Source organism: Apodemus sylvaticus, chromosome 2, assembly GCF_947179515.1.
Source record: "Apodemus sylvaticus chromosome 2, mApoSyl1.1, whole genome shotgun sequence".
In the NCBI taxonomy this organism is placed as follows: Eukaryota; Metazoa; Chordata; class Mammalia; order Rodentia; family Muridae; genus Apodemus; species Apodemus sylvaticus.
In genome coordinates, this window is record NC_067473.1 from 119711299 (window position 1) to 119733155 (window position 21857).

The 21857-nt window shown below is 54.3% G+C and overlaps 1 protein-coding gene across 1 annotated transcript in view; it reads right to left on the reverse strand.

The window, feature by feature from the left end:
- Plxna1 (plexin A1) overlaps window positions 1-21857 on the reverse strand; it is a 46624-nt gene that overhangs the window by 17524 nt on the left and 7243 nt on the right. The window contains exons 3-15 of the mRNA XM_052174297.1: window positions 21296-21478; window positions 10629-10769; window positions 9620-9720; window positions 9256-9379; window positions 9012-9165; window positions 8535-8634; window positions 7295-7409; window positions 3912-4112; window positions 1954-2050; window positions 1685-1878; window positions 1415-1566; window positions 1213-1333; window positions 834-970 (exon numbers count right to left, since the gene is read on the reverse strand). Coding sequence (XP_052030257.1) covers window positions 834-970; window positions 1213-1333; window positions 1415-1566; window positions 1685-1878; window positions 1954-2050; window positions 3912-4112; window positions 7295-7409; window positions 8535-8634; window positions 9012-9165; window positions 9256-9379; window positions 9620-9720; window positions 10629-10769; window positions 21296-21478 — 1820 coding nt within the window. The remainder of the gene's footprint in view (window positions 1-833; window positions 971-1212; window positions 1334-1414; window positions 1567-1684; window positions 1879-1953; window positions 2051-3911; window positions 4113-7294; window positions 7410-8534; window positions 8635-9011; window positions 9166-9255; window positions 9380-9619; window positions 9721-10628; window positions 10770-21295; window positions 21479-21857) is intronic.

The following is a 21857-nucleotide window of genomic DNA, read 5'->3' on the forward strand; positions in this document are numbered from 1 at the left end:
TGCCTACTGCTGCTGACTATTCCGGAGAGCCTGCACAAGCCTATCTTCTAATGAGTACCAGCCAGCCCTCCTAGTCCACCCTGCCAGGCCCGGGATAAAGACACCTTGTGGATGACAGCCTATTGCTCTGTAGGTCAAAGAGACTAAACTACAGGCCTGACCCTTCCCACCTGCCAGCACTGCCTTCCTCAGAGCCCTGAGCAGAGTCCCGCTAGTACCAAGTGCTTTGAACAAACCAGCTCCTTCTTCCCTACAGTACACACACCTGGAAAAGACCTTGCTCCTAGCAACAGTAAGCTGGCCTGGAGCATGGGGTCACAGGTCACCTTCATTAGCAGTCAGCAAGGCAATACCTGCTCTGAGGCCCTGTCCCTTGGCTATATTACTGCAGCCTGGAGGCCTCACAGCCTCCAGACTACAAACACCAATGATTAGTTTGATAACGGGTAATTACCACAGGAAAATATTTAAAGGGCCTTTCCATTATCATCCTTAATCTAAAATTATCCACTTCAAGCCTGGAGTCTTTTGTTAAGATGTCTGTTTTCTCTATTAAACTTTTTAAAAATACTTTTTATTTTGCTTGTAAGAAGGATGTCCCCCTCTTCTTAGGAGGAGCTACTGGAGCCAATAGGCAGTACCCCTGAGGCCAGGCCACACCCCCTTCCTACTCTGGAGGCTGGCCCCCTATCTCCATGGCAACCTCTCCTGCCTCTAGGTTTCCATAGTGATCACCCCAACCAGGTTTTCCATAGCTGTTGCCCAGGCAACAGGAGGGGACAGCAGAGCCAGGAGGAAAAGCCCTGTGTCCCCTGACTCCTCTCACCCCATACCAGGAGAAAGAGCAGGGCCGACCACCAATGGACACAGCTACATCACTGCCTGCATTCAGATGGCTCCCTTCAATGCCAATCCAGGTACCTCCAGACAGAGGCCCGCGGGAGGGGCTCACACGGTAGAAGGTCGGTGTCTGCAGGAAGATAACTCATTAGAGGGAATTAATCCCCTCTTAGGTGCACACTCTAGCATCTGGGCCCCTTACCCCGTGTTCCCACACATTCAGCCCTGGGGCAGGGGTAGCCACTCCCTGTGGCTGGGTATGGGCAACAGGGGCAGTGTCTTATATTAGAGATGAGTCCAGGCCTACTTCTGCAGTACCCTTAACTACTTTCTGGGGGCAGTAGGAAGCAGAGGGCATTGGGTGGGGCTTACCACAAAGGTGAAGCGTTTAGGGGACAGCGCTCGGTAGTGGAGAGAGCAGTCCCGCACACACACCTCCACCAGGGCATCGTGGGCCCGCAGGGTGCTGGCATCTCCGATCTCACAGACAATCCTGTGGGCATGGTGGGGCTCAGCACTTCAAAATAGCTCCCCAGGCCACCGAGGCCCTCACCACCCACCCTAGTCGGCTTACTGTTCTGCGCTGATGTACTCGCTCTCCACAGGGCTGCAAAGCACCTTGCCCACGTGCACGCCTAGCCGTACATCCTCAAACCGGAGGCCCAGATTCTCACCAGTGATGGTTAATCGAGTCCCTCCCTGCCGAGGGCCTGTCTCTGGGGACAGCTGCAGGAAGACAGAGGCTGGGATGGACACAGCAAGGTCTACCTTGCCAGGTGGGAGGAGATCCTGGGTGGGCTGACAGGGGTGGGGCTAGGTGTTGGACAGGGTCTCTAGCTCCTACCTTGAGAATCTTGGGGTCTGTGCAGCGGCTGCTGCCATGATGGGCATGCATCCAGGAGGCTGGTGAGTCAGCTGGGCAGTGGTGGCGTAGGGAACAGCGGCGCTCAGCTACGCACCAGCCACACTCAAAGCGCGGGTCCGCCTTGAGGCAGAGGCCGCAGCTCTGGCGCAAGGCTGGGCACTTGTAGAGGTGGGCTATGGTGGTGGGAAGGTTAATCAGCATGGCCCATCCACCATCCACCCACCCAGGCCACCAGCCCTGCTACTCACCCTGGATGTTCTGGGGGTTGTCAATAACAAAGTTGCCATTCCACACAACCGACAGGTTCACAGGCAGGTCGCTCACATCGTTTCCCTCATAGGAGTACTGTTGGAAGCAGGGACAGTGGACATACTTGGGGGGCTGGGCCACCACCCCACACTACATGGAGGGTCAATGGTGCCTGTGGGGGCCCTCGACATCCCTGACACTGACTACTGAATGGGCTTGCCTACGTGCAAGCTGGACTACAACACACACATCTCTTCTGGTCATCTCTCCATACGTGGCTTCTTTCCTAGCTCTACGGCCTTGCTCCCTCCTGTCACATTCTCTCTCCCACAGTCACGAAGAAAGCACATCAACCGCCAGGCTCCTGTTATAGTCCGAGGCTATCTCAGACACTACTTCCAACAGCAGGGCCGACTTGCCTGAGAGGTGCAGTCAGCTGTCTTGGACAGTAGGGCTAGCTGAGCCCAAAAGCATCAGGAAAGCTCTATGAACCTGAGTCTTTGTCTGCTGAGTAGCAGGACTTCTGAGGTGTGAGATATCTGTGACTCCACAGCCTGAGCATAGGTCAAAGACCACCGTCCTGGGACTAAGTGCCGCTCCCTTCCGCCTCGCCCAGGGTGGCTGGCACTTAGGGGAACAGCCCCTCTCAAGCGCTGGCCTGGCTCAGCTGCCTCCCACTTCCTGCAGCTGATGACCTCAGCTCCTTACTGCCTTGGGCCCAGCCATGCAGCTTGGCATCTCAAAGGGGTGGCTCAGCAATTCATCACTATTTTATCTCAAGGAATTTAATTGGAACCTATCAAATTTCCTGATACCCTTTCTTCCCTTTAAACACTGCTGAAGGGAAGATAGATGGGGGTCTGCAGTGAAGAGGACAACAGATACAGGGATGGAGAGACACAGGAAGCAGACGCAAGAAGGGGATGGTAAGAGTCAGAGGGGAGTGGGAGTGTGTGTGTGTGTGTGTGTGTGTGTGTGAGTGTGTGTATATGTGTATGAGTGTGTGTGTGTATGTGTATGAGTGTATGTGTGTGTGTGTGTATGAGTGTGTGTGTGTGTATGTGTATGAGTATGTGTGTGTGTATGTGTGTGAGTGTGTGTGTGAATGTGTGTGTGTGTGTGTATGTGTGTGTGTGTGTGTGTGTGTGTGTGGTGGGGGCAGGTTATGTGAGGAGCCAGTAAGAGAAGGACGGCAAGTGGAAGGGGAGGGTAGCCTTCCCTGGTTGGTAGACAGCTGTCTACTCTGACCCCAGCTCCTGCTCTGTAGGATATCCCTGTCAGCCAAGGGCTGCTGGAACCAGGGGTGGGGACAACTAAAGTCATGCCATCAACAGCTCTGCTAATCTGGGCCTAAGCCTGTTCCAAAAAATTTCATTGTCCTTCTGATGATACACTTCTTGGACAGGGAAAATGAGGCCTGCCAGTAGTCAGGAGCCAGAGGAGAGCTCACAACCTGAGCTCAGGTGCCCTGTGCACATCCAGAAAGGGTTTGTTCCCTAAAGAACTCTGCTCTAGAAAAGTCCTTAGTACCAGACTTGCTAAGCTCAGTGGCAACTTTGTGAATGTCGCTGATGGTGAGATTTCCCCCATGGGTTTTCCCTCCCCGCCCAGTAAGGCTCCTGCTTGTCTTCAGACAGCCATGCTGTGGGTAGTCTTCCTTTGTGGCCAAAGCACGCAGACAAAGACTATGGTCACTTTACCTGGCTATTTCGCTTAAGAACCTGATGTGCAGGTGCAGCCCCACTACCATCCCACTCAGCTACACCACCCATACTCACCCAAGGACTCAGTGTTGGCCAGGAAGCCAACAGAGCCCTCAGATCTTCCAAGGGTCCACCTGGCCACATAAGCCATCTTGGCCTTTCTTTGCTAACAAACCAGGTCTGGGACCGGGCGGGCAGCGGCCCACTCCAAAGCACAGTACACCCCACTGCCCACTCCAGTGCTATTCTCTCACCGAGGAGTTCTGGCACTGCAGGCTGGAGCTGTTGAAGCGCAGTGCGGTGACTCGGGCCGGGCTGCCTGGGATGTGGAAAAGGCACTCATATCCTCGCTGACCCGACTGTGGCTGCGGCAGGTTTCGTGCGGCCAGGGTGATGGGCTTCACCACACCCACTGGCACATAGATGTGGGTAGAAGGCAGGATCTGCGGGCAGTCCTGAGGACAGCAAAACACTGGCTGAGCTGGGTCTGGCTGGTGGCAGCAAGAGGGGCAAGATCCACTGGGGCCCAGGCTATGTTGGCTCCCAAAGCCCAGGTTCCTTGTGTCACTATGCATCTGGGCACTGCAAAGACAGTGGTCTTCAGGTCCTGCTCCAACCAGGCTGTGGCTGCATGGAGCTAGCCTTTTACTCGTGCCATATCCTAGGACCCCACTCTTCACTCCAGGGGCCACAGGTACCTCATCTGGCCCACAGCTACAAAGACCCGAGGCAGGAGCCAAAAACAGGGTGCTTGGGTAGCAGGCTCTCACTGGGAGTCCAGAGAGTGTAAAAATAGCCTGGGCCCTGTAGAAAAACAGCCAGGGCCCCCAGGACCCCCCAGGGCCCCCCAGGGCCAGGGTTTCAGCAACAATGGCTGATGCAACGCCCGGCTTGCTTGCAGCATGGCTGGCAGCAGCCTCAGGAGGAGGCGCCCGTGGGAGCCTGTGGAGCAGCTTTAAATAGGGATGCTGAAAACAGGCCTGATCCCTGGAGACTGCCTTGGCTCCCAAGATGTAGGCCCAGGGTCTGCTCTGCAGGGCCCAGAAAGCCTGATCTCCGACCCAGCCTCTCACGGTTTGACCCCAGAAGATCTGGACAGGCTCAGTGGGCAAGATTGGCCACCAGCCCCCACTCAGGTGGCAGGCCTGGTGAAGACACTGGTATGCAGAGCCACATCCACATTGCTGTCTCCCATACCATCTGAGGAGCACTTTGTGGCCATACCTCAAGACTCAGGCTGTAATGGGACCTAGCTGAGGGAACAGCATGGCCTTAGCCTCAGCCTCCCCTGAGCCCCCAACAGCCACTCTGAGCTGAGCTTACCATCCAGGCCCAGAGCCCGGCATTGCCCTCTGAGCCCTGCAAAACCCTTGTGTGAGCACAGCAGAGGGCAGACATGGCTGAATGGAGCCTAGCCAGACCCTCCTGCCTGCCCCACTAATCCAACACTGTCCTCCCAGCTCTCGGTCCACTGGCCACATTCTGAATGGAAGACCTGTTTGGACCTCCAGGTGTAGCTTCCACCTCACCCAGCCTCCTGATCTAGCCAAGCCCAGCAGACCATCTTCTAATTATGGCTTCTAGAATTCATAGGCCAGGCTGAGTGGGACCCGTGGGGCACACAAGGTCAAGCTGAATTAATCCCACCAGCTACTTGTACCTCAAGCCCTGCTGAGAGGAGGTCACAGAGTCTTTGGGGGTCTATTGTCTCAGGGACCAGCAGCCCTGAAAAGTCTAACTGATTCCTTGTTTCTCAGCAGCCCAAGGCATGCCTGAATGACACTGGCAGACACTGCAAAGCGGAACCAGTGTCCCTGCCTAAGGGCTCCTGGCTATGCCTTCACTCCAGAACCAACCTGGAAGTAGCCAAGACAAGAGGATGTTTTAGGACTCGGGACAGCTTCCTAGTCATCTGACCCACAGCCTTCTCCCTCATTCAGACAAGTCTACTTCCCTGTTGGGAACTCAGAGGTCATCCTAGGGCTTAGCAAGGGAGAGAAGACAAGAGTGAGACCCACCAGGCCACTGCGGAGGCCATATGATGGGTCTTTTGTGGAAGGCCACTTTCCACCCTACAGCAAGGTTGGAACGTGGAACTACTAGGGCATGCCAGTTTGCTAGCATGAGCTCTGACGACCAGGCTTCGGTGAGGTTCCTTCTAGGACCTACCACTCCATGCTGGGTGCCTATCTCACTACCTGTTCAGCAAGCCCAAGTACAGGGTGGCAAGGTGAGTGTTTACAAGTCTTTCTGCACCTTCAAGTCAGTATTCTGGGCACAGAAAAGGATCTTGGGATAGAAAGTCACAGGACTACATGAATCTGCATGAGCTCCCCCAGAGCCAGAGGCAGAGAGACAGGGCGTGCCGCCTGCCATTGTGTATACTGTCTATGGGTGTATAACACGGCTGATCTTCCATACAAAGCTGCAACTAAATTAGAATATGCATACATGGGATCAACCTATTCCCCAAAAGCCCCTTCCCTGACCCTAGCCCTGTGCAGACAAACCAGGCTCTATGCTGCCCATCCCACTGAGAATGCTATGGCTGCTTGGGTATGAGAATCTGAGTGGGTTGCCACTCCAGGGAGAGTTTCCTCTGTTAATAAACTTCCTAGAGATGACGGGCTACTCAGAGCAGGATTAGAGGGATACCAGAGAAGAAAACTGGACCACCTTGGCTTCAGGAACCTCCGACAGGGTCCCGCCTGCTTTCTACTAGCACAGTGCTATCTCTGGGTACTGCATAGGCCTCTGGAAGTGGCCTTAGGCCAGCTCTAGCTGGGTCCCAAGGCCCCTGACTTGTTTCCTACTTCCTACCCTAGATCCTGTGATCCAGTTCTCCAACTGCCACCCTCCTAGAAACAGCACCTCTAACCCCACTGTGTCCCCGGCTCCACCCACTGTCACAGCTCCCATCACCATTAGGTCCAGGGTCTTGGTTTTTACTGCCACCTTGTCCCAAGAGACATCAGGTCAGGAAGCAGCAGGATAATGGGAGGGTACAGGAAGGAGGGTCCCAGGGAGGGACAGAGGAGGGCAGGCAGCTCATGGGGCTCCACTCACACATGACCTTCTGCCATGCTTTCCAGAGAAGTCCAGGTGGGCTGCGGCTCCCACAAACACAAGTGAGAGAATTCATGGCCTCCCCTTCCCACACCCAGCACAGTATTCACAGTGAGATGAATGGGTCCTAACTTAAGTCCTGGCCCCACACCAACATGGACCCTAGGATCCTGCCCCAACTTCCCATCCTGTATGCCCAGGATGTCATAGGTTCCAGAAGTGGCTTGCCACTCATACAGTCAGACTCAGCGGCAATTACCATGTGGAGCTTCAGAAAGCCCCACAGCTCCATTGTTAACTTCCCTCCCTGTCTGGGAAAAGAACTATTATGAAACATCAGGCTACTCTGGCACAGCTACCACAGGGTCTCTATCTCCCAAGGACTACAAAGGACACCCATGACCACCAGCAAATGGTCCCACTTTGGCTGCAGGCTATGACATTCAGGAAGTTGTCCCCATCTTGACCACACCTCATAGTATACAACTGGCACACTAGCCACCCATGGGTATTGGATACCCTGAGGCTTACTGGTACTCCTGAAGCCTCCAGGCCACTTATCCAGCCTTACCTCCGACATGTTGACACGGCCTTCTAGAAAGGCACAGTCGGCCGCATTGTTGGTGCAAACGTGGCGGTATTTGCACCAGTGGCAGGGGAAGGAGCCGTTGACACATGCCAGGCAGCTGCAGGGAGGGGAAATGGGACAGTTAGGCCTAGGGACTTTCAGCTTCTGCTTCCACCATGAAGACCTAAGGGTGCTGCTTGCTTCTCCTTTAAGTGTCACCTCAGGGCCTTTGCAATGGCTGCTCCTGGATGAGAAGGTCACCAGACTTGCTGCCTGCTGCACAGGCCTCATTGAGAATGGTCCTACCTCCCTCCCCTGACTCTCGTCCTCTTCAACCCAGTACTGGTCACTGCAGTGACCCCTAGCCACCATGACAGAACCAGAATGCACTTGTAAGCACACCAGAAGCCCATGTCACACTCCCTACTTCAATAGGTGCACGTGGGGAGTGGCTCCCCTAACTGCTCAGATGTCAGTCCACCTCCACCTGTCCTACCCAAGCATGTTCTACTTGGCTAGGAGCAACGTGCATCTCACCATCCTGAGGCTTGCAAAGAGACAGCCTCACGTCCTCCAGAACACACCTCCCTGCCCTACAGGACAGCCCTACCAGTTCTAGTCACCTTGCTCCTAAAGACAACTTCACGAAAGCCCTGAGAGTCTCTCAATAAATGAAAACAAAATTGAAAAGCCAGCCAACCCCATGTCTCTCTGAAATCCCCACCTTTGTCCTGGTCTTCTAAGGACCCTCTCTTGACCAGTGCCCTGGCTAGTACTGGACCTTAACATGTCCCTAGCGTCCTTGTATCTGAAGCTAGGTACTCACTGCAGAACCAAGAACCAAGCAGAAGCCAATGCCTGGGTGTCCTACTATGTAGCAACTATTTCCAGGCCCAGAGTCAGCAGACACTGAGCTGTCATGTCTGGGTTCCACAATGGCCCAGACCAATGTCTCCCTTGGAGCCCCTGGCCCCACTCTGGTGGCCAGTAGGGCTTTTCTCATAGGTCATATCTCACTCCTGCCCAGTTCCTAAAACAGCTCTCCACGGGTGCTGCAATGCCAACCACAGCCTCCGTCCATGCTACCCAGCTAGTTCTTCAACTGGCAGGCTGCTTTTGTGGGGCCTCTTATCCTGTCTCTTTGATTGGATGTCAGCTGTAGGAAAGCAGGCCTGCAAAGAAGTGTTTGCAGCAAGACCACAGGGATGCAACTGCAGCAAGGACAGGATCTAGGGACACTCACGACTGGTGAACACTGCAGTTATAGAAGACAAAGTCCACAGATGCAAACTTCTTCCCCGTCTCCTTGGACTTGAGGTAGAGCTTCACCACCCGCTGGTCTCCTGCAGAACATAAAGGCTAAGCCACCAGGGCCACAGACCACAGACCTGGTCCCCACAGAGAAAGCCCAGATGTAAACCAACCCATGACTCCTCCAGCCTAGGCCTCAGGTGGCTGATGCCCCTCCCTTTACTGGCCAGTAAGGAATCAGAATACGGACCCCTCATGAAGGCTGGGCTGAACAGACTCACTGGGCTACTTGCCAAGCAGTGATTGAAAACGGACCATAGCAGGCAGAACGGCATGTGTTCAAACCACCACCAGGTTTTCCTCACATGCAGCGCAGATATCCCACCTCCACTCTGACCCCTTCTGAAGCTCTCTGGCTCCACACACCTCCTGTACCTGCAGCTGCCGAGCAGGAAGAATACCCACTCACCCTGACCCTGTGTAATGGGCGCCACTTCCCGGGCAGAAGGTGAGTGGCAGTGGATGCGGCCATCTTCCAGGATGCTCTCAGTCTCTGTGAAGTCCTCAAAGGAGCAGTTGACACCAGCCGAGAGGTCAGGCACGTTCCAGGCCTGCAGCACGAGCTGGCCGTGGCAGAAGGAACGGTGAGTGGTTACCTGCCCCACTTGTTCACACACTGCTCGCTCCCAGCCACCTCCAACAGCCACACTCACCGGCACCTGGGACATGGTGACTGACACATTGCGTGGCTGGACAGTCAACTGCACACACTGTAGTAGGTCAGAGGCAAAACGCTGAGGCTCTTCTGCCCGCTCACAGGCATCCTGTCTAGAGCAGCTGTAGGAAGAATACGCCCAGGCTGGGCTTATAGGTCCAGAGTCTCCAGTCACTGGAGAGGGGCCCCTGGGCTAAGGGCATGGATTCCTCTGCCCCTGCCTGATAACATTCCCATCACTTGTCAGTGGGGTCAAATGAGACCTAGGGCAGCTATGACTATCTGAGATACATACAGCAGGTTTCCAGGGGCCACTAGGCCAAATGTCACCCACCTCTTCAAGCCAGACCTCCCAGACTCACATGCTGTGCAGGACACACCAGCCACAGTGGGGGTCCCGAGACCCCAGGCACAGTTCACAGGAAGTATACTGGACACAGCTTTCCACAGGCACCCGCGTCACCTGGGGAAGGATCATAGTGTGAGGCCTATCTAGGTTCATCCCAGGCTCCCAGTCCATCCTGAAGGAACTCAGTGTATTCCAATGCCAGGCTGGGTCACCCTGCCTTGGCCAAGTGGGTCCTAGGGACAAGAGATCGATCCAAGGTAGGCAGCTAGCTGAGACCTACAGCTGTGACCACATTTCGTCTCCCACTTCTTCATGGCCTGGACTACTTGTCAGCTTGGTGAAGAAAGACCAGGCCTAACCCCAGTGGTGCTCAGAGGGGCAGGTCAAGTCTGCGTTCCTCCAGTTCTCAGGACCCCAGAGGCAGATCCAAGAAGGATTGCAGAGGAGAAGCAAGAGTTAACATCCTGCTTGCTCCCCTCCAGCTACTATCTGTCCATCTGTCCTAGGACATTAATGCATAGAGCGGAGGAATAGGCACCAAGCTGGTAAGGCTGATACATAAGAATACCTTAAAGACCTAGGCAAATCAGGCTGGCCATGTCTCACCACTGACATAGCCACAACCCACTGTAGACAGCCAGAGCTGAGTCAGGTAAGCCCAGCCCAGTGTCCGAGGTCAATCCTCCAAAGGCACCTGTGCTTGGACAGTGCAGTCACCCAAGTACCAACTTCCATGGCTAGAGGTCACAGAGAGAAAGAGGGCTTCTGTACTAGGGCCTGGGGAGTTTGCTGCTACACGGATGGCAGGAAGCCTTATAACCACATCTCTTAGCAGGTCCCCTGCTCAGCTGTCTATAGAGTGGCATGCCAGGTTTTATAACCAATAGGACCCCTCCAGGGGGAAAAGCAGCCTCTTGGCTACAGGCAAGCCATTCCTCAGTTTCTTTATAACTGGGATCTCTGACTGGGGATCCCACCCCAGCCACCCTAAAAGCTCATGCGGAGTAGCCAGCAGCACCTACCTGCTTCTCCGTCATAGCATAGAGGTACTGGCGGTTGGGGCTGAGGACCAGGTCACGCAGGATAGGGTTGCCCTCCTGAGCCACCACACTCTCATAAGCCAGGGCTGGCCTGCCGCTGGGGTTTGCAAGGTCCACCAGAATCTGTAGTAGCAAAGGGCGCTCAATGAGGCAGGTCAACAATACTCTATCCTAGACCCACCTTACCCAATGTAAAGGGTCCAAGCCCTCTACAAGTACCTTCCCACCAAAGCCCTGAAAGAATCAGGCTGGTTCAAGAATGAGCCAAGGCTGATCCAGTTCACTGTCCTTGACCCAGTTTACTCCAAGGACAGGGAGATAGGACAAGACACACTGGACAGGTGGGTGTGCCTTGGCTTCTCTACCAATCCAGACACCAACACTCAGTGGTAGGGTGCCGTGGGCTACAGTGCCTGCCAGCAAGCTGCAGGCACCCTGGCAGGGACCCTGGCCAGCAGGAGCCTCTGTCATGGGACACCAGGAGGCTTGTGAAAGAAAGCAGGACGGAGGTAAGAGGGCAGGGGGAGACCTTGTGATCAGTATAGCTGAGGAACAAGACCAGGGGCTCATACCCAGAGAAGCCAAGGCTGGCCTTGGTGTCTTGGGATGAGGGATACCCCAGCAAGAAAGTGGCAGGGAGAAGGGGATCTCATCAGCACGGAAATACAGTTCAGATCCCAAACAAGCCAGGCGCTAATTAGCCTGCTCCTCTCCTGCAGCCTTGGTGCTGCAAGTATTTTTAGTTGCTTTTACCAAACAAATGTATTTAATTAACAGAGAGACCCATGGGGGCTTTCAAGATGGGACTCGTGGGACGAGTCTGCCCAGCTCAGCTGGGCCCAGGCACAGTCTCCTGGCACAGGACCTGCAGCTTGCTTCTACACACTGTGCAGCCAAGGCAGCCTAGCATCTACCTCCAGCTTCTAACTCATGTGGCCCACCTCTCTACTTCTGGGTACAAGGCTGGAGTGTGCTTGGCCATCTTTGTACCCTACAGTAAGGGGACAGAGCAGACCTGGGGGCAGCAAGGGCAGCAAAAACCAGCACCCAGCCATAGGCTAGCTCTGTTAGGAGCTGGGCGAGACGCCAGCCAGGGTGGGGCCTGTGTCTCTGGGCCAAGAGACTGCTAGCTGGGAGAGAGGGGGAGGGTCACATTCCTGAGAGCCTGGGCCACCCCCCACATCCGCTCAGCTGCCGCTCCACCAAGACAGGCTTAAGTCAAACCAGACCCAGAAGAGCTGGGTAAGTGGGGAGGTCCTGGTAGGCCTGCAGGGGCTGGGCCAATAGCTGCCCAAACTTTATTCCTCTGGCCTCTGGATAGACAAGCAGGAACAGCTAGCTGATATAGAAAGGGGCCCAGCAGCCCACTACCCCTGGAGTTGGCAAGGACACTAACCCTAACCTAAGCCTACACAGCCCAGCTATGCCAGAGCAGATCATATCAGGCTAGCTCACACTGCTGTATTAAGTGGGTAGCACTGCAGCCAGAGAGAAGGCTGGACTCACACTACCTAGGCCAAACTTGGCTTAGATGTATCTACTCCTGAAATCGGAATGAATCATGCCCCTCCCCCAATGGCAGAGACAGAAAAGCTTGTCTGAGACAGGTGCCAGGAAACAAGCCTCTCAGTGGGCAGGGGACTGGGAACCCTAGACCAATGTCTTCCAAGCCTCCAGGACTACAGCGATGACTCTACTCCCCCATATCCACATCACAGAAAGACTCCATGCTCCTCACTCCTGGTCGGTAGCCTTGCACCCAGCATGCAGGGTGCCCTGGACAGAAACCTGGGGAGTTTCCTCCTGCCATAATGCCCTATCCTGCCTGCTACCACCTGCCATTACTCTTCCCAGACTGGGTAGACACACTGGCTTCAGGCATGCAGGAAAGGGACAGGACGGAGCAGAGAACAGGCCTTTCTCCAGAGTCTATAAGGAAAGAATCACAGGCCACCCAGGCTCAGAGGGCCCTGCCCCCAGCCTGCCGGCTTAAGTGACTGGGACAGGTGGTCTCAACAGCTGCAGTTGGGGGCATGTGAGTCCAGCTGTCCATCCACCTGCCCAGCAATGGTCCACATGCACACCAGGTCCTAGGAACACATCCCAATAGAGGCTAACTCTGGGGAGGGGCCACTGGAAGAGCGTGAAAACCATGCCTGAGCTAGAGGAAGTGTGGGCACCTGGGAGGTTATAGACATGAGTGTGTAGCAACAGTATGCATTGAGCCAAACCATGCTCAGGCCTGACAGGACCTCTGTGTACATCAGTGTGTACATATGTCACAGTGTCCCTGGGTACAGATGCGGTGATGGAGCTTATGCTTTGAAAACGAAATGCTCATGTGTTTAAATACTTCATACCCAGCTGCTAGCACTGGGAGTCTTGTTAAAAAGTGCATCACTGGGGTGGACCTTGGGGTTTACAGCCTGGCTCCACTGGCCTTTCTGCTGCCACATCGTCTCATAATGGAGCTTAAACTGTTTTTGTCAGGGTAGGTATTTTATCACAAAATCAGAAAATACAAGGCACCTGTGACAACGTCTGTGTGGCGGAGTTCTCTAGGTGCATGCATGATGGGGGTCCCTGTGTACACATGTATGTGATAGAGTCCCTAGGTGCATGTATAACAGGGTCCCTGGGTGTACAGATGTGATGCAGTTCTTAAGTGCATTCCTAATGGAGTCTCTGTGCACATGTGGGTAATGAGATTCCTTTGCATACATATGATGGGAACCCTGTGTATACACATGGAACAGGTTCCTATATGTATACATATAGTGTCCCTGTGATCATATGTGAAATGGATGTATCCATGACAGGTACTTGCGCACATACAAGTTGATGGGGCTCCTGTGTACACACATGGGACAAGAGACATGGACACACATGTGATGATGGGATTATTGTGCACATGTGTGATAGGGCCTCAATGCGCATATATGTGAACGGGGTCTCAGTGTATACATGTGATAGGACCCTGTGTGTACATATGTGTGATGATGTGGGCTCTGCATACACAAGTATAATGGGGTATATGTATGTACATACATGTTCTAGTCTCTGAATGTAAGTATGTGTGATATCCCTTTGTATACACATGATGAGTCCCTGTGTGAGCACATGGACATGTGTAGTAAAGCCTATGTACACATGTGATGGGCTCTCCATACATATGTATATAATGGGTCCCTGCATACATGTGTATATAGTCCCCAGGACTATGTATAACAGAGTCCTTAAGGGCATATGTGTGAATGAGAAACTATGCACATGTAGAATATGATCCATGTGCACACATGTATGATGAGGTCCCCATGTACATTTGTTTGATAGGACCTATGTAAGCAAATGTAGTAGAGATCCCATATACATACATATGAGGTTTCTATATACACCTGTTTGATGGAATTACCAGATGATAAAATCTGGTCCCATCATACACAGAATACATGTATGTGATGGGACCCTGTCTATACATGTGTGTAATGGAGCCCCCAAGTATATGTAAGAGGTCTCTGTATATATACACACGTGTGATGGGGTCCCCATTGTATATAACTATGTAATGGTGGTTGCTGTATACATATACATTTGATGGGGTCCCCAGGTACAAACATGAGGGGAACACCTGACTGGAATAATGGTCCCCAGGTCATGCTGTATCCCACCAAGCTAGAGTCACTAAAGTATAGCCAGCTTCATCAGACCACATAGACAGTAAACTGAGTCTCACACAGAGCCTGTGAGAAGAACCAAGTTCTAGGCACCTAGTTGTAACTGGGGACACAGTCTACCCTGAAACACTGGGGAACCAGCCAGGAGGGCAAAAGCAAGAGCTTCAGAAGGCAGAGTAGGCACAGGGCCAGGGCAGCCCTGACAGGCCAGCAGAGCCCACGTGCCCATGGCTCAGCCCACAGCTGTCCACTCTAGGGCCACCCACCTGGACACAGCTGCTCTGGCAGCCCTCTGCAGAGCAGCCGGGCCACTGACAACATGGAAGGCATGGGCGGGGGCATACTAGGTATCCTTACCATCTCCAGCTGTTGCCTTCTTGTTTCCCATTCTTTTTTCCAGACACCAGAATCTTCTATAACTGTCCTGAATAGTGCTGTGGTGGAGCCACCTAGCCTCCTTGGACACAGCCCCAAGCTGCACCAACACCTACTCACCCTATCTTGGTGACATGTCTTCTCCATCCTGCCTGTGCTTCTCATGCCTCAGGTTTCTAGTCTATCTGTTGGGATGGACCTGAAATCTGAGCTGACCAAGGAGAGAAGCCAGGCCAGACTCTGATCTCGCCAATGGACAGGAGCACCCTGCCCACAGATCCCAGGACAGCTCAGGAGAGGCCATACAGAAGAAGCCTGGTCAGACTGGAGAAGAGGTTGTCACCAGTGGGGAAGGCCGGAGCCCCAGGCTTGCCAGCCTGCCTACTAGGCTCCAGTCACCTCTAAGGCCCTGGCCAACTGCTGCAGGGCGGGTGGGCAGGCAGCTGACAGCCTGGCCAGGTCAGCTGTCCGTCCAGCCCTGAGCCAACAATGGGGCCATTATCCAGACCGAGGGCAGGCGGGGTTGCTGAAGAGGATGTCTGGGCTATCCAGGCTGTAAGCCAAGGCCGGCACGCGCCCTAGCTGCCCGGAGGCAGGGGGCTGCCCAGTCTTGCCCAACCTAAGAGAGGAGGTCCCTTGCTCTGCTTGCCCCAAGATAGCAGCCTGGGCTGACCCTACAAACTACTTAGCCCTGGCCTCCCTGCTTGCGAGGGTGTACTGGGTCATCTCACTCTCCAGGACAGGGTCTAGAGGACAGAAGAGATCCGGAGCAGCAGCCAGTAAGCGTAGTAGTTTCTGCAGATAAAACTGCCAATCCTGTCTTCTGTTGAGGTTGTCATGGAAGAGGCTACACAGCTCAGCCTCCATTCCCATAAAGGTCCTTCCTCTAACGCCCTGGTCACCATCGCTCTCAAAGACCAGACAGTTTGACAGCATAAGGGTAGCTGGCACTTAGCTGCCCATAACTGGATGACAAAACATGGTTTGCAGGTGCCCAATAGCTATAATTGGACCAGGTATAGGTAGTGGTTCCAGAGATCTCATCTCTCCCCTCTACCTCTGTAACACATAAAGTGTGAGCAAAGAGGCTAGAGCTCTAGGCAGAGGCCAGGCAGGGCTGTGAGGACCAGCTGCACCCTGCTCCAGCACTACCTTTCCCACACAGTGGACCACTCTGGCCAACACTCACCTCTTAGGACTGAGAATGCAGAAGCCAGCAATTCTACTGGAGAGCATCTGATTGGAGGTTACTCGGAGACTCTCTGCTATGGCCCCACTGTTCCCCACTCATAGAACACGTTTCCTAGGACAGCCCTGAGCTGGGTTACTGTGGCCTCTGCCATGGATGAAACCTAACTGCTCCCAGGGGAAGAGTTGTTCAGAGTGGGTACTAGGAGTAGGACACATTAAAAGTAACTTCCATGTACATCTGGGTAACCTGTTGGCCACTAGGAGCTAATATGCCATCAGCCTGGGGCTAGTAGCTAGCTAGCACTGATCAGGTCTGTGTCTTGACTCAGCCCCCGATGTTAGGTTTCCTTTAGAACCAGCAAGGAGGAGGCACTGCTCCCAGAGACACAGATGTCTGCTTTAGCACCATGAGAGTACATGGGTTGCACAGGGCACATCTACTCCACAGAAGGCAGACAGTCTGGGCCCCTCCATTCCCTACTTACAATTAGCAGGGGGAAAAACAGAAATGGGCCCTGCTGAGTAGAACCAAGGGTCTCTAGTGCTTGGAACAAGACATTAGTCCAGAAGTTGAATGGAAAGACCAAGTTCAAAGTCCAGCAACTCTTCCCGACACTGTCAGAACCTATGCCCTAAAGGCTGGGTCCTTGGAGCAATCAATGTTGCATGAAACACTGCATGCCAAGCAGAGGGTTGCACGTCTGACCTGAATGTGGCCCACAGTGGGTAGTTCACAGACCCAGAGCGGGCCACAGCTTGGCACTGTGGTCAGGATGAGCCTCACGGCAGCCGAGCAAAAGACACAGAAAATGCACATGACTCAGCCCATTCCCAGAACGTTAGCCACAAAGTGTCAGCCAGGGCATCCCTGGAATAGGCAGAGCCTGGGAGGGGCTCTGGGGATGGTGGGGATGGTGGTGTGTCCTCCAGTGAGCCTTCACCATGGGCACCATTATGGGTGCCTCTGAGGACACGGGGTCTCTAGCAGGGCTGGGTGCAGAGGAAGAAAGGGCAAGCTGGAGGCATCCAAGGTCAAGGGCCTGTGCTGGCAGGCGGGGCTGCTTGTCCCCAGGCAGCCAGGCTGCAGCACAGACTCTGATAGCAGCAGAAACAGCTGTAAATGAAGAAGGCTACTGGCACACTTGAACTGCAGAGTAAGCCGGGTGAAGGCTTCACTCCTGCTCCAGGCTTTAGATGTACTGAGCAGAGCTGCATTCACCCTCAGAACATCATCTGGAGACGCTGTGATTAATACCCTGGGGAGCATACACCCTTGGGAGAGCCAGCTAGCTATGCCTGGACAGAGGGGCAGCCAGGCTGCAGGGTAAGGCCTTCAAGGCTTGGGAGCATGGTCTGGCAAGACAATGGGCACCACAGCCACACCTGTTCCAAAGGGTCACAGCAGCGACAGGGCAAGAGGGAATGGTGGTCCTGGGTCATACCTGGAATACCACCACCTCTCTCCTACCCCGACCCCAGCCCCATCTTCCACCTTTTCCAAGCCTCTGGCCAACTCACAGGGAGGCTTGGGCTCCTGCAAGTCCAGGGAAGGAAAGGTTTCAGGAAAGGCTAGCTGATCAGGGTAGATCTCCTCAATGGCTGGGCCCATCAGGCCCCTGAGCAGAAGAGGGTAGCCTCAGGGGCCACCTCAGGTCCTTCCCTCAGCACTGCCACCGGCACTGGCCTGTGATGCCTGTTCTCAGCTGTATAACGCCACAGCAAGAATCTCTGGCCCCAAACTAGTACACATTAGGTGGTTTATAGAGGTTTCTAGAAACAAGGGGTTAATTGCCAACATTGAACAATCTCTCACACATAAAAAATAGAAAAATCACAGATATCCAGATTATCCTGGAAAAAATAAAACAATAAACAAAAATGCCCTAGCAAAAGAGGCTATATTCTACCTGGCACGCTTACCAGAGGACCTGGCTGGACTTCAGCCCTGAATAAGTGGACAGGGTTACTGTCCTGGGGTACCCCTTCCTTCCGAGGCTTCTGCAATAACCTGGAGCAGGTACCTGGCAGGAGTACAGAGCCATTTTTGTAGAAACCTACCGGGGCCACCCTGCAGGACCAAACAAGGCCTGCAACTGCAAACTCTGGCCAGAAATGGTTCTTTGGAAGCTGTAGGGGGAGCTACTCACTGGGCTGGGGCTCTGGGGGCCCAGGAGGATGCTGGGAAGGGCATTCCAGAGAGATGGCCTCTATTTGGGGGAGGGTCATATTGGCAGGCAGGGCTCTGGAGTAGAAGGGGGAGGCAGGGGCACCCCAGCCAGCCTTGAGCAGCTGAAGTTGGCAGGTCTTAAATTAATCGCTACAATTTTACACAACAACACGTTTGGCAGGGCCTGGCCTAGGGCCAGGCAAGTCTCTGGAGCTCCCTAGATGCTTTTTAAAGCCCTGGAAGTCCCAGGCCTGGGAAAGATGGGAGGGGCCTGCGCAGCCTGCCTGCCCTAGGTCAGGCAATGGCCTGGGGTCCCCAGAGTCCAGGTTCCAACAAGCAGTGCTGAAAGTTGGGGAGGAGGTGGGGCCACGAGCACCCCTGCTCACAATTAGTCAGCAGAGCCAGGCCCAGAAGCCTTAGGGGTGGGAGGAGCCTGGGTAAAAACAAGAGGGCTCAGGAGGCCACTCCAAAGCCCAGATGCAGGAGGTGGCCTGCAGCCCACAAGCAGCAGACTAGTACTGGCTTGAATGGGGGCCCACAGAAAGTTGCCCATCTGTCAGGGCCACGACCTGGAGAAGTACAAGCTGTGGGAATCTTGTTGCCTGGTGGTGGAGTAGGCCCCAGGCCCTGCAGCAGAAGCTTCAGGCATTTCCAAGCCAAGCCAGCAGGTAGAGGGGAGTCCACCCTACTCCCAGAGACAATCTAAGGCACTACATGGAAGCCATGCCAATCTCAAAGGCCAACATAGCAGCCGGTGACGCAGTCCTGGGGACCAGCAACAGAAAGAACAGCAAGGGAAGAGGCTCCTCCGAGTCACGGAAGCATAGCCTGGGTCTCAGAGCCCTGCTAGGCTCCAGTCATCCTCCCAGGACCCACTAAAGAGGGGACGGAGGGAGGAAGCAAGGGCCCCAGTCGTGTGACATTGACTGCTCTGTGCCTCAGTTTCCCAATCTGTGAAACAGATGCTGGGATTGTTGTAAGGCTTCTGATGAGTCAGTCACAAGAGCACTGGACACATGCTCATAACAAGGGAGCTTGTCAGGCTCTGGAAACGTACTGACCAGAGGGCTTAGAGAGGCTCACACAGCCTGAGAGAGAGCTGACAAAACTTCAGAAACACCTCACTTGCACACCATTGGAAACAAAAGATGATGGATAAGACAGGAAGGCCAGTTGAACCATTTCATGGGACCCCATGACTGGGACCGGTGGATTGGGTGAAAAGGTTCAGCTGGCAGGTGCCCCAGGACACAATCTCCATGCCCTCCCTGGGTGGTGCAGTATGCACCCAGTTCAACCACAGAGCGCCAAACAAAACGCCAGTCCAGCTTCACACCCTCCCTCACATACAGCTGATCACTAACCCCAGAGAGGCCCATCCACTCAAGAGCTGCACTTAGCCCAGATGTACCCAGGGATGCAAAGCAGCAGAGGGGCTCCACTCCTACCTGCCCACCCGCCATCACGGGTACGGGGGAGATGGGAGGTAGGACAGAGGAATGGGAAAGGGCTGGGAAGTCACCCACAATGCAGCCTCTGCTCGTGGACAGTCTCCAAGGTCCCACACTCCAGGACTCTATTTCCTCTCTGTGGGAGCAATGCCAACCAAGACTCTGGGGAACAGGTATGCTCTGAGCTCACCAGTCAAAGCCTGGAACCAAAGGGGCCCCAGGAGGCAGCCAGGCGAGACAGGACTGGAGAGACCTGTTCTCCTAGCTTCACTTGGGCCTGTCTGCCACCCCCTCAGTCCACAGGACATCAAAAGGGGGCACTCCCAATCCCAGAAGCCCATCTCTGGCTGGGAGACAGGTACTAAAGAACCCCAAGAGAAAGTTGTAGGTTTCCTGCACCCTACCTTCCATAATCCCTCTCAACACACATCTAATTGACTTCATTCAGTGGCTCCCCAGGCTCATGGGCCTTCTTGAGACACACTAAGTTACAGAGAAGGCTATACTGGAGCTCCAGGGCACACCTACACCAACAAACAAGTCAGGGCTCCAAGCGCAGTGGAGGCCTGATCTGAGCTGTTCACCCACCCACCTCCAATGACCAATGGGCCTGGCTCTACATCAGAGTCTACAGGACTCCTTGCTTACCCTGAGACCCTCAACTACCTGCTCAGGGTCCTCAAGACCACCAACAGCACCCCAGACTAGGATGGTGACTAGAGAATAAGCAAGGTTGGGATGTGGTTCCCACATGCAAGGCTAGGGGACTGAGAAGAGGCCAGGACTTCCTGGCCCTGGGCCCAGTCTCACCCACAGGCACACGAGCAGGCAGGCCAGAGGGAGGGGGCTGTGTCAGCAAGAGCTCTCGGCTGTTATTTCATCTCCTAGCCTGCTTGATGGTCCTCTGAGGACCCAGGCAACTCTACCTTTCAGTGTTATTGGAGGCTTCTTCCACCCAGGTGGTAGGGCCCCACCCACTGCCTTTCCAGTGACAGGCCGATCCACAGCCTCTGGAAGCCCTTCCTGTCCAAAAAAGGAAGACCATCTAGAGACCAAACAGACCAGTGCATAGATAGAGCCAGGGCCACCCCAAGGCCTGAGCTGGGCCTTCCGTCACTTAAGTCACCAGCTGCCTGGCCATCGGGCAGGCAATGGTGCGATGGCGCAGGGCTCTCCCCTTGCCCTGCCCTTGGCCTTGGCATTGCTTTGCTGCATGGTGGGTGGGAGTGGGGCTGGCTGAGGCAGATGCTGCTTCAGCAGACACCAGATCTCCCAGGGCTGAAAGACGGGCCAAATGGGGAGGGGGGCTGCCCAGTCCTGCCCAGGCCAACATCGACTCAAGCTTCCCACCCCCAGCATCCAGACACACAAGCCTCTAGGACCCAGGCTTCTTTCTGTACAGTGGTCCTAAAAATTTTGTGCAGCAGGAACAAAGCCAATCACAGGAAAGGTGGAAGCGCCAACTCCTTACAAGCCCCATCTACCCCTGGGTCCTCAGATAAATAACAGAAGGACTGAGGAAAACTTCCCATGGGAAGCCCAGAAAGAAGGGAGCCTTTCACAGGCACCCAGACATCTGAGCCCTTCAAGGTCACTGGGCCTGGCACAGAGGCATGCACCTCCCCACCTCATGCACAGACCCAGTCTCCCTGTCAGAAGAAATCTGGTTTCTTTCTCTTGGACAGGACCTGAAAACACAAACAAACACACACACACACACACACACACACACACACACACACACACACACAAAATCCAGGGGTGGCCCTTCCAAGCCCACACAGGCCTGACCTTGCGGATGCGGCCACTGCGAGTGCCAGCAAAAACCACGGTGCGGCCTTGGTAGTCATAGGCAGCCACAGCAGTCAGGCCGTCTTCCTTGTCCACAAAAAGGGGTGTGCCCTCGATGGTGACCGTGCCCCCCAGTGGCTGGTTGAAATCCTGCCCGCAGAAGTCGTCATCAATCTGCAGGGGCTGTAAGAAGTAGTAAGATTAAGTACTCAGCAGCTTCAAGGACCTTCGCCTTGAGCAGGGGACAAGGCTGGGGAAGGCAGGCCTGGGCTGGGGGGCTAAGAGTTTTATGACACCCAAACCCAAACAAGACCTACAAAATTCTGGAGAAGAAACAGAGTCTGTGGCAGTTCAAGTCTAATAAATGCCCAGAGTGGGAGAAAGGCCCAGAGAGAGTGACTTGAAGGAAGGGCAGGTGAGCCACAGGACCCACAAATAGCCAGCCACTCCAGAAACTGTCGTGTTGGACAAAGGAGAAACGCCTTAAGCTGGGGGCAGCCAACAGAAGTCTTCCTTCTGCAAACCTTACATTTGCACCTTGCACGTAGACAAAAGCTGTGTC